This window comes from Apodemus sylvaticus, chromosome 7 (assembly GCF_947179515.1).
Source record: "Apodemus sylvaticus chromosome 7, mApoSyl1.1, whole genome shotgun sequence".
Lineage (NCBI taxonomy): Eukaryota > Metazoa > Chordata > Mammalia > Rodentia > Muridae > Apodemus > Apodemus sylvaticus.
In genome coordinates, this window is record NC_067478.1 from 51,968,034 (window position 1) to 51,981,495 (window position 13,462).

The window sequence follows — 13,462 nt, forward strand, 5'->3', positions numbered from 1 at the left end:
AGTCACTGAGAATTATGTAGTCCCTAAATGATCTCAACAGCTCATATGCTCCAGACATTAACTTTAATAGCTCTTGTTGATGCTCACTGACATATTTTCATTCCAGGAAACTGAAATTATGAGAGAAATCATACAAAATGGACCAGTTCAAGGTAAGCCCAGATAAGATGTCATTTTCAATTATGAATTCCTATAGTGAACAACATACTATGATATGATATTAAAGGAACTTAATAAAAGAGAAAATCTTAGACAGCTTCATAAGGGTTCAACACTTCTAGCCAGCGCACTCATATAAGATTGGCTCATCAAAGCATATCATATGCTTCCATTTTATTTTAAGAAGACCATTTGTTTATAAGTTGAACTCATAGATAGTAATGACACAGTTAAGGAAAGTCTGCTAAGTCTTTTTAGAGTTATACACAGGTGACAGACACATATGACATGCAGTTATTCATTCAATGGAGATCACATTATTCAAATGGTCACATGTAAGAATCACATGTAAGGTTAGATTTGTAATCACTTTCAGCTTAGGTGGCCTTAGAATTGCATTGAAAACAAAACAGCATTACTAGAAAAAAGTATATAGTTTCCTTTTTATATTAGGTCAAGGAAAAGCAACAAACTAGGATGACTTTTGTGTTTTACAAAATGATTTAAAGTGACCTAAGTTTGTAAATTTGTTATTGGTAGTGAAGTGTTATTAAATAATATAATTATACTGTGGGGTAGTAAATATAGATTTTGACCTTAAGGCATATCTGATTCTTTTTTCTTTATTGGAATTTGTCTTATACCAATAATGTTAATAAAGAGTAATACACAAAATGTATTTTCTACATAACATTTTCCCTGAAGTGCATACGGAAAAAAATCAAATGATGTAGGAAATGGGAATTTGAATACCAAACAGTGAAGGGCCCAAGTATAATGTCAATACAGTAGGACATAAATTAAAACACTTGTAAAATGTTTGAAAAAATATTGGCTAGTTTTTCCTTTATTCCTGAATGCTGACCCAATTAGTATTGACATAGGGGGAACAATGGATTTTAGTAACTGTGTTGAAATTAATTTATGAGGAAATCAAAGCCTACAAAAATGTACTCTAAATTTAATTTTCAAAATCTTAAAACTTTACATTAACTTTGCAACCAATGAATAAGGCTCCTTTCCTCTTAAATGTGTGAAATTTGTTGGCTGTTATAACTGTGGGAATTGGTGTGTAATTTTACTATGTGCTTTGTCTAGTGGTGTCTGTGAAACAAATAAGAAAGACTGAAGACGTTTTAATTAAAGACCAGACTCACAACCCCCACTTTGACATTTTCCTCTAAATGGTTTTAGCAATTCATTAGGCAACAGAATTGCCTTACATCACTCTGACTTTCCAAATCATTGTATTACTAACCACCAACCCATGCTCTCAACCCAAAGAAATTTACATGCCAACTATTGAAAGTTGTAGAAAACCGAGGTTTACTTTGTGCCCATATGTTATTGTCTGTGTGGATTTCCCATAATAACTTTGAAATTAAAATTTTCCAGGCTATAAAATAAAAATTCAAGTCAACACACACTCATTTTAGACTTGTTGAGACACTCTCTCCTGCCAGCCTTAGCCAGAGCTAAGACAAAACCAGAACCAGGGCTCTTTTCTTTGCCTTCACACATCTTCCAGTTCTGAGCAACAGTTTACTGTGTGTAGCTTTTTAAGAGTTAGAGTGCAGAGCACTTTCTCGCACACTCACGGAGCCCATAGATTCTTCTGCCTTAGTTTAATGTCAGAGAATGAAGGAAGATGGTGTCTTTCATTACTCACGATTACTTTCTTGGCTTCAGCTGCCTGTGTTTTATAGTGGTGATCATATATTTTTTTTTTCATAGAACTTAAAGCAGTGCTGAGAGGTAAGAGCTAAATGAGTGAACGGTTATAGAGAGTGGGAAACCACTGTGAATATCACAATTTTTTTGTGTGTGAATCATAAGAATATTATTTAATCCTTGCTGTAGATGCAGTTTGATTTTCTGCTTTCTATAGCCTGGTTTAACTTCCAGCATTTCTTTCTGTCTTGGGACAAAAGAATGCCAAATGGATTGAACCTTGAATAAATAAACACTGTGAGCATTTCTTAAAGACCTTCAGAAAGCAGAAATTTGCATAGGGAACAGTCTAAATTTTTTAAAACTCTGTGGGGATGTGTTGTATAGTGGATAAAGGAGACTTAGCTTCCAATGACGCTTACATTTCCCCAAAAGGCCTGGAATTCTAAAGAACAAAGTTAAAAACAAAACAGGAAAAGCCACATCTCCCTTTGCAGCATTAGCTTTACTGTAGGATCTAGCAAATACCAGTGACCTTCATTTGGATTTTATTTAAAATACACATTTAGCTAAGATAGGTAAGCTTTGTTCTTACCTACTGCGATATCCATATCTGGTTCCAATAAAAAAAAAAAACAAGAATAAACAAAAACAAAATCAAAAACCAAAAAAGAAAAAAAAAACTTCGATTTATGGCTCCTGAGAGAGAAGTTTGAAGTCTTTAACGTGGATTGCACAAGCCCTTCCACAGAGCCCCACGTGAAATAGAAAAGAAGTAATTCGTGTGAGGAGCAAAGGAACATTTTATGAAGCACAGGCTCTGGTTTTCAAAGAGTGAAACGCAGACGCAGCTCTTCAGAGCAGAAAGTATGAATATCCCGACAGAAGAATCTTTTGCACATGACTTGCTTTTAATAGAACTCAACAAGAGAAGGTTTAAAAGACATTTTAAATATAAAACGTGTACATAAGTAATATCCTAAGCAGTTGAAATTGTTTTGCTTTTAAAGTAATAGAAAAAGTTTGCAACCAGCTAAGAAGAATAAAATTAGGTGTGATATATCTCTTAGATTTTTTAAGAGGCCTTTTAGTAAATGTGGTGTTTATCCTGTTGGGTTTTTTTTTTTTTCAGCCGTAATGCAAGTCCATGAAGATTTCTTTTATTATAAGACAGGAATATACAGACATGTTGTCAGCACAAATGAAGAATCAGAAAAGTATAAAAAACTTCGGACACATGCTGTTAAACTCACTGGGTAAGGCAATTACTTAGTATTTTCATTATGTGTGTGTGTGTGTGTGTGTGTGTGTGTGTGTGTGTATTTAATTTGTGAAAAACAAATTCAAGTGTAAAAGGAAACAGCTCTACATCATTTATTGATTGGTTGATTAACAATTTTTGAGTATTCAGTCCACAAGACTGAGTGAGTGATTCAGCAGTTCTAGTCTGGCCCCTACAGCTTGGAAACTTCCTGGAGACTTGGTTCTCAGTCAGTGATGGAGACTGGATGCTGGTTCTGATATCAACTATGGAATTAGCAGGAGCAGCAGCCACAGAATAAATCAATTCAGTAGTGAGCAGGAGGGCTGGGCAGGAAAGAGGGAAGGCAATAACCTTCCTTGTATCTTCTTTTAACCCAGGGCTGCTATTGAAGGTGCTGCCTACACTTGGATGGTCTTTCTGCATCAATAAGGCAAACAGGATAATTCTACAGTTTAGGCTCCCTACTTAGCTAAGGTGATTTTAATTTGTGGCAAGTTGGCATTAAAACCAATCACCATCATACCCTCTGCTTTGCCCAAATCACTGTATTATCCAGCCAAAAATTAAAATATTAAAGTATTTGTGAAAAGTATGTTAATTTTACTTTTATATCATTTTATGATGATAAATTTCCATGAGGTGTCTGTGCTACTAGCTAATCACTTTCTAAATACTCATTCTCTTTGTTTTCCCATTCTTCAAATTGCTATCTCAAAATCATGGAGGCACCTTCCTGCTCTTAAATGATAACTGTATTGTGATATCACTGACAAGTTTGAAGTCATCAGAATGCATTTCCTGGAGTCACATGTCACTGTCTGCCTATGTTGTCTTTATCTTTTAGATTGTACACAGAAACCCTGTGTCCTTCTCTTTTTGTAGCATCTCCCCTACTCCCTTACAACTACTTGGGAACTCCCTGAGGAGTTTTCTCTCTTTCTTCTTAGGATTAGACTTCATTTGAGTAAATGCCCTTATGTTTCAGATCTCAATTTTTAGGAGCAAAACCTTTGTTCTTTATTTGTTTGTTTTGTTTTTGTTTTGTTTTTTTTCAAGACATCTTTTGTTTCTTTGTTTTATATGTAGCCCTGGCTGTCCTGGAACTCACTCTGTAGACCAGGTTGGTCTCAACCTCAGAGATCTGCCTGCCTCTGCTTCCCAAGTGCTGAGGGACCTTTATTCTTAACTTCTTCCCAATTTTCTAATGTTTTCACTCTAGTACACACTTTGCCAGTATTCATTCTCCTCAAAACTTCTTCCCCAAAGTCTTTCTTAAACTTACTCTACTCTTTCTTAAACGTACCACATACTTCCTTCTGCGCATTCACCCCATCACCTTTCTAAAACCCGCGTGTTTCAAGGCATCAATCATCTCTACCTTGTTAAAACCACTTGTCTGATTTTCCACTTGCCCATCTCTCTCTCTCTCTCCCAACATTCTCATGCTTGTTACTGTTTGCCAGGTTTCTTTTACCCCTCCGATTCTGGCTCTCACTGTTGTAGCTGCTAAACCTCAGCCTTGGCTTTTGCTCTCTTTTTCCTACTTTTCTCATTCATTCTCAGTGAATTCAGTACTCTCTTAACTCTTCCTGGCTTTTAGCATCAAATGAAAGCTGGCATCATCTAAGCAATATTCCCAAGTGAGACCCCTCTCCTGAACTCCAGACATATATATTCTGTATTCTAGCAACATCTCCCCATGCAGAAGATGGACACTTCAAACTTAGCCCTTCTGAAGCAGGGCTCCCCAACTTCCTCTTTCTCTGCAGCAGCATTTACTCACTGAGGCAATGAAAACTCTCCTTCCACATGGTCTTGTGGGAAAGCTTAGAATTATCTCTTATTCCTTTCTTCAAAACCTTCTGTGAGTATATCACAGCATCCATTGACACTATCTTCAAAGACTACTCTTTATGTTCTGCATTATTTCTGCCTGAATGTTCATTACTCTTATTTTGTATCTGTAATACTGATAGGTATTCCAGACAATTGAATTTTTACTATAGAGCCCAGGGTTTCTCCGTAAAACATTCTCAGATCTAGTTGCTCATTTGCTAAGACTTAGTGGTCCACAATTTTCTTGCCTACTAAACTAACACAGCTACCAGATTTCTGATGTCAAATTCTACTATCTTTGACTCTTCTTCCATCCAATGTGTTATTCTACCAAGTAACCAAACCCTTTGTTGTATACACCTTCATCTAGTCTGCTCAAATTTACCTTATCAGCGTGGCTTCTCTGAATGTCCTATGGAATCCACTATTTGCTGTCTTCCCTTAGTTCTGCTTCTCCGTAGTTGTCGCTCTGTTTCTCTACAGTTTTATATAATTATAAATTTCTACCTTAGCTAATGATTTAATAATTCTCTTGTTGTTGATCAGTATCATCTAAGTTGAAGTTTCTTGAGACCAGGTCTCTGCACAATATGTGTGTGTTACCAAATCATCTAATACAATGTTAACTTATGATAAATGGTTAATATATTTTATTATTGAACAGTGACCTTTTAAGCTCCTGCTCTTAACTAGTTTTCAGTTGTTACTATTAGATTTAAATAGGGTAAGTTTTAGTTTAAAAATAAGATAAGGAAAAAGTGAAGAAAAAAGTCAAGTCAGCTTTGATCCAATTTGTGGATAATGGATCACAGGACACTTTCTTTTTCTCCTTCTTTCCTGGAGGCATATTAGGTTCTGATCTCAGTTTGCATAAGGCTCAGTGAGCCTTCTAATACATCTCTTGCAGGTGTTTAACAGCTTGCCTGATTTTTCAGCCATTACTTTGGATGGCTGCTGGGATTTTGGTAGCACAAATGGACCCCTATGTGGTTTTATTCTGATCTCCCATGGATAGTTTGGGATGGAAATAGGGTCTGCAAATGGCCTCACTGTAAAGATCTTGAGAGAAATTTCTACAAAGTTTGACATAACTTTCAGTCATGGATTTAAATATTCATGTTCACTGAGGATAGGGTTGAATTGAATGCCACCTCTCAATGTCCAGTCTTATTTTAATATAGTGTAAAATGAGTCTTTCTGTTGTTCCTTAAAGTTATGTTTTTATATTATGACTGCTTCATTCACTAAAGATAGAAAAAAAGGAATTGATGCTTTAAGTTTGTGTGTGTGTGTATGTGTGTGTGTGTGTGTGTGTGTGTGTGTGTGTGTGTGTGAATTGTGCAATGAATATTCAGGAAGTGAATGGACTATAAATGGACACATCAGTGATTGCATAGTGTTTCATTGTGACTCAAGGCTAACTCTACTTCAGTTCTACTCCCTAGCAATTTGAACTTTTATTTTCTAATCTTAACCTGTGTCATTCATATTCATTTTTGTCTCTGTTGATATCTTTGGTCTAGAAAAACTTCTTCATAACACCTTATGTGGTAGATGTATTTTTTTTCTCTTTCAATGCCCCCTGATTTATGACAACTGATCATTGTCTGTCTCTACTGCTTTTGTAGTCACGGTGTTTGTGTGATCCTCTCTCTTATGATCATGCATGCTGTGATTGATGTAGATGGATATGTTTCCCTTCTGTGACTGCTGCTATTTGCAGTAGTGTGCCCACATTCAGAAACTCCTGGAATTTGGAAGCTTTAAAAATGTATCTCCTTTCTGTGACAATTAGCAAAAGTTTGTTGGTAGGAATATCTTTTTTTAAAACAAATGTTTTAGGCCATGTGGGCATTGTTTGGTGTCTTGGAGCCATAGATTTTAATTCCTTTCTCCACCAACAATTCCTTATTTGGTAATTACTACATTCAGGAGATAAGTGCATTAGTGAGTTAGAGAGTAATCAAGTATCTCAAGAAAGTTAATGTCCCTTATCTGCAGAGCTTGATATACTTTTGTGAAGTACCTAGCTAATTTATCTGAACAAACTGTTTGCCGTCCTTTGTGTAGAAGTCAAAGCTATTAGGTTTAATTTACTTGAACAAATGAATTTGAGCTTATATTAAGTGCTTAGCACTAGGGAACAAAAGCTCAAATAATGTGTAGTCTCAGTTCTCAGGAATTATAGTTAATTCTCATTGTCATTTTTATTGGATTAAGGAATATTTCAGAAATCAATGAGATACAATTTTGAGTCTGTCTGTAAGCACTTTGCAGAGTGGATAAACTGAGGTATATGAAGGATATACCTTCAATGTGATCTGTATTTTCAGACTTAATACTGAGGGGGAAAGTATAGAGTTGTGGAATACCAGCATGTTTTTCCATGTTTCCTGACCCACCAAGATATGAGCAAGTTCTCCTAATGGCAGATGTGAGCCATTTCTGCTGCTTTGCCTTGACCAGCAATATGAACTGTATCTTCTTAACCCATAACTCAGTGTATAACCTTCTCCTTTGAAGTTGCTTCTGGTTAGATATAAAAAAGTAGCTAAGACAGAAAGTAAGGCACACACATATCTGATTCTATCAGAAGGCAATAAAGGCTTTCTTCCTATGTATAAAGCACAGGAGAATGAAGGACATACATAAATCTAGAATGTTTCTTTTCTAACAGTCTTACTTTGTCTCTCCTTTCTTTTTATTTCCCCAGAGATCTCTTGATACTATTTGAGAATGAAATACTCACTAAAAATACTGTATCTTTAGACAGCATTATTTCCTATACTGCAAATTAGAAAATATCACTCCCAAAACTAAGGAGTCCTTTTGGTTTCAAGATAGATCCTAGTTTTCAAGATGTTGGAACATGAAGACAATGTATATTAGTAACAAAAATATTTTTGAGCTATTTCATTCCAGCCCATGTTCCCTATGTCACAATCACACTGCCTTGTCATGGTTCATTCATATCCCTAACATTTATCTGAAGTCTAAAGTTTGCAATGCATTGCGTGAATGGTATTTATTTTGTAAATGTTTCTCAAGAATCACTGAGAGAGTTCAGCGCTGAAATCTAGATAATTATACTAAAAAGAGAAGTTTTTACTCTTTCTTATTGTCATTTCTGTAAAACAGAATTCCATTGAAACTATAGTCTACATATCACCAAAGGAGTATAATGCTTCAATTCATTATTTTGTTATGTATTAGTAATGTCTCATTTATCACATTTTCTGAACAAATATTGAAGTGCTGACGTTTTATCCATGGGTGGAATTGACAAAGACTCTGACCTCCCCCTCTCAAAGCAAAAGCCTGATAATAGCTATATAACTACTCAACAACAAAAAAAAATCATATTTTGTAATGGCCAGAATACAGATACTGAACTTTATTGTCTATAGTCAGTAGTGTGAAGAATTTTTAAAAGCTTATGGACATTATGGACAGCAAAAGGGGAAACAAACTAGTAATAAGCCTGGTAGGGAACAGAAACGGTAATAATCAAAGAAAAACAAAAGGAAGAATTAACAAAGCAATTTCCTGAGTGGTTTGTGATTTATTGCTCTTTAAATTAAATTGAGTTAATTTAATTTAAATGTCCACCCACAAATATCCCAAACATTTATGCTGAAAAATGATTTAGCATAACTTTAGCATATTTTCTATAATCACCGTGAAGAAGTCTGTCAGATGAAAAACTTCAGATGAGGGCTAGGAATGCCGCTTAGTGGCACAGTATTCACTTAGTAGATGTGAGGCCTCAGGTTTGATCTTTGACAGCCTTCACCCACTGCCCAATAAAGATAAATGACAAAGTAAGCAAGTGGGTATATTGATCTTAGGACAGAAAACCAATAAAAGCTGAAGATGGATAGTATTAAATATAATAAGAAAAGCACTGAAACTAAGGCATGAGAAATCCAATGTCTGATGAACTAAGAAAGAGAGTCCAGAGTGATGGAACAGAAAGGCTGGCCAGGAGGGGGAAGGGGAGAAAGATGGAAGAGAGGCAGAGAAATATTAAGAGGGTGGAGAAATTTAGAAAGCTGAAAAGGGTTGGAATCCAAAGAAGGACTTGAGCTTTATTTAAATATTTTGGTAATCCCATCATGTCAGGACAGTAGATAAGGCTAGAACAAAATGCTTTAGATTTTAGGGTAGTGGTATATTGATGAAGAATGGTTCTTTTGTCTCTTTGGAGTATAAGATTACATTATCTATAGAATAAAGAAGGAATTAGATTTCATTGTCAATAATTTGAGGGAAATAAGGTTGTTGGCAATGGGCTTCTAGATATTTAGGAAATAGAGAAGCCCAAAGAAGCAAAAGGGATTGCCATTTGCTGGTCATGATACCACCATGCCCTTTTGTGTACATGATCAGTAGGCTTCATCCCAGGGATGCAGAAATGGCTCAATATAAGGAAATCTATCAACATAATCTACTACATAAACAAACTCATAGAAAAAACCCACATGAACATTTCATTAGATGCTGAAAAGGCATTTGACAAAATCCAACACCCCTTCATGATAAAAGTCTTAGAAAGATCAGGAATTCAAGGCCCCCTCCTAAACATAATAAAATACAGCAAACCAGTGGTCAACATCAAACTAAATGGGGAGAAAGTAAAAGCATTCCCACTGAAATAAGGGACTAGACATGGCTGTCTACTCTCTCCACACCTATTCAACAAAGTACTCAAAGTCCTAACCAGAGTGATTAGACAACAAAAAGAGGTCAAAGGTATACAAATTGTTAAGGAAGAAGTCAAATTATCATTATTTGCAGATGATATGATAGTATGCTTAAGTGACCCCCCCCCCCAAATTCCACCAGAGACCTTCTAAACCTGATAAATAACTTCAGCAAAGTGGCTGGATATTAAATTAACTTAAACAAATCAGTGTCCTTTGTCTACTCAAAGGATAAACAGGCTTAGAAAAAATTAGAGAAACAACTCCCTTCACAATAGTCACCAACAATATAAAATACCTTGAAGTGACTCTAAATGAACAAGTGAAAGATCTGTATGACAAGAACTTCAATTCTCTGAAGAAAGAAATCGAGGAAGATCTCAGAAGGTGGAAAGATCTCTCATGCTCATGGATTGACAGGATTAATATAGTAAAAATGGCCATCCTGCCAAAAACAATCTACAGATTCAATGCAATCCCCTTCAAAATTCCAACTCAATTTTTCATAGAGCTAGAAAGAGGAATTTTCAAATTCATCTGGAATAACAAAAAAGCAAGGCTAGTGAAAACTATTCTCAACAATGAAAGAATGACTGGCAGAATCACCATCCCTGACCTCAAGCTGTACTACAGAGATATTGTGACAAAAACTTCATGGTATTGGTACAGTGACAGTCAGGTAGATCAATAGAATAGAATTCAAGACCCAGAAATGACATCTATGGTCACTTGATGTTTGACAAAGGGGCTAAAATCATCCAGTGGAAAAAAGACAGCATTTTCAACAAATGGTGCTGATTCAACAGGTGGTTAGCATGTAGACAAATTCAAATTGATCCATTCTTAGCCCCATGGACAAAACTCAAGTCCAAGTGGATCAAATTCCTCCATATAAAACTAGATACAATGAAACTAATAGAAAAGAAAGTGGAGAAGACCCTCAAGCACATGGGCACAGGGGAAATTTTCTTGAACAGAATACTTACAGCTTATGGTCTAAGATCAAGAATTGACAAATGGGACCTCATAAAATTACAAAGCTTGTGAATGGCAAAAGACACTGTTAATAGGACAAAATGGCAACCAGCAGATTGGGAAAAGATCTTTACCAATCCTACATCCAATAGAAGATTAATTTTCAATGTATGCAAAGAACTCAAGAAGTTATACTCCAGAGAACAAAATAACCCTATTAAAAATGGAGTACAGAGATAAACACACAATCTTCAACTGAAGAATATGGAATGACTGAGAAGCACCTAAAAAAATGTTCAAGATCCTTAGTCATCAGGGAAATGCAAATCAAAACAACCCTGAGATTTCACCTCACACCAGTCAGAATGACTAAGACCAAAATCTTAGGTGACAGCAGATGTTATAGAGGATGTAGAGAAAGAGGAACATTCCTCCATTGCAGGATTATAAGCTGGTAAAACCACCCTGGAAATCAGTTTGGTGATACGTCAGAAAATTGGACATAGTACCAGAGGACCCAGCTATGCTACTCCTGGGCATATACCCAGAAGTTGCTCCAACATGTAATAAGAACACATACTCCACAATGTTCATAGCAGCCTTATTTATAATAGCCAGAGGCTAGAAAGAACCCAGATGTCCCTCAACAGAGGAATGGATGCAGAAAATATGGTATATTTATACAATGGAGTACTATTCAGTTACTACAAATAATGAATTCATGAAATTCTTAGGCAAATGGATGGAACTAGAAAATATCATCTTGAATGAGGTGAACCCAATCATAAAAGAACACACATGGTATATACTCCCTGATAAGTGGATATTATCCCAAAAGCTTGGAATACCCAAGATATAATTCATGGGCAACATGGAGCTTAAGAAGGAAGACCAAAGTGTAGATACTTTGGTCCTTCTTATATAGGGTACAAAATACCCATGAGAGGAAATACGGAAACAAAACGTGGAGTAAAGACTGAAGGAAAACCATCCAGAAACTGTTTCACCTGGGGATCCATCCCGTGTACAGTTTCCAAACACAGACACTATTGTGGATGCCAACAAGTGCTTGTTGACAGGAGCCAGATATAGCTGTTTGCAAAGAGGCCCTGCTGGTGCTTGGTGCCTGACAAATACAGAGGGGGATGCTCTCAGCCAACCACTGAACTGGGCACAGGGTCCCCAACAGGGAAGCTAGAGAAAGGACCCAAGGAGCCCAAGGGGTTTGCAGTCCCATAGGAGGAACAACAATATGAACCAACCAGTAACCTCAGAGCTCCCAGGGACTTAATCACCAACCAAAGAGTACATACACATGGAGGGACCTATGGCTCCAGCCACATGATGGCCTTGTCAGACATCAATGAGAGGAAAGGCCCTTGGACCTGGTGAAGGCTCGTTGCTCCAGGGTAGGGGAATGCCAAGTCAGGGAAGCAAGCAGAATGGGTGGGTTAGAGAGCAGGGTGATGGGGGATGGTATAGGGGGTTTTTGGAGGGGAAATGAGGAAAGGGGATAGAATTTGAAATATAAATAAATATCTAATAAAAAACAAAACAAAGCAAACAAACAAACAAAAAAGCATATAGTAGCCAATTTGGGAGTGAGGAATATGCTGAGCTCTTGGTACCAGGGGGGTCTCCCCCTTCTCTGTGTGAGGGAGAAACTGGGAAGCAGGGGTGGGGGGTGGGGGATGCAATTGTGATGTAAAGTAAATAAATAAATAAATAAATAAGGCATCAGAAAAGCAAGATGTTAAGGACGTGTTATAAAAATTACAGAAACTATGAAATAGGAAAAAACTTAGGAATTAAGGAAAAGTAGAATGAGCTTGAAGTCATGATAATGTTATTCTCAATGATTTCATTTCTTTACTTTTTTATTAAATTCAGAAACAATTATGAGAAAATGTCATGTAATAATAAAGAAATAGTATTATACAGAGTAAACATTCTTGCTGAGTTACTAAACACCATGATTATTTATAATAGATGCACAGTTTTCTTGTCATACTAATTGTGTACTGTATGGTCAGAAGTCATCTCTCCCATTCTCTCTCTCTCTCTCTCTCTCTCACATTGTTAATCATCTAAATATTATTTATCTATGTACTTATCTATAAATATCAACATGCTTATCTACCATCTGTCTATACAGTAATTGTCATCTCTCTATGCATATACTATCATATAAGATCATATATTATAAAAACTATACTTTCAGGTTGATTTACTAGGATCTTATCCCATAGTTTTACATATGTAAATTTCAGTGATTTTCTGAACTTAAGTTGATAGAATGATTATAAGATCATATGACATAGTTTTTACCAATATGCTATTTTTACCTCTCTTTTAAATAGCAATTGAAAACTAAGTCTGAATTTTTAGGCAATGTTATGTTTAGTGCCTGAACAATTCATTACTTGTGAGTAGGAGTTTTAATTAGATTTTTAATGCACAGATTTAAGATAATTGAATGAACTATGATGATTTAATGAATGCATATAGATGTGTAATTGTAATAAGGTAGTACAAACAGCATAAATTACTTGTGTCTTAAAATGACTTCCAAATGCAAAACAGTTTTGTTCTTTCACTGTTTTTTCTAATGGGTATGAGAAAATATACCTGATATGAAAATATAGCACGGGGGCCCCAAGTGATAAGTTAGGTGAAAGACTGAAGTGGCTGAAGGGGTTTGCAACCCCATAGGAAGAACAACAAAATCAACCAACCAGAGCCCCCCCAGAGCTCCCAGGGACTAAACCACCAGGCAGAGAGAGAGTACACATGGAGCCACCCAGATTGTCTTGTTTGGCATCAATGGGAGGGGAGGCCCTCAGTCCTTTGAAGG

General features: G+C 36.2%; 1 protein-coding gene across 1 annotated transcript in view; it reads left to right on the forward strand.

Moving 5' to 3' along the window:
- The window catches only part of Tinag (tubulointerstitial nephritis antigen), an 88,415-nt gene that overhangs the window by 44,342 nt on the left and 30,611 nt on the right, over window positions 1-13,462 (forward strand). Inside the window, exons 8-9 of the mRNA XM_052189362.1 lie at window positions 107-152; window positions 2,963-3,086. Coding sequence (XP_052045322.1) covers window positions 107-152; window positions 2,963-3,086 — 170 coding nt within the window. The remainder of the gene's footprint in view (window positions 1-106; window positions 153-2,962; window positions 3,087-13,462) is intronic.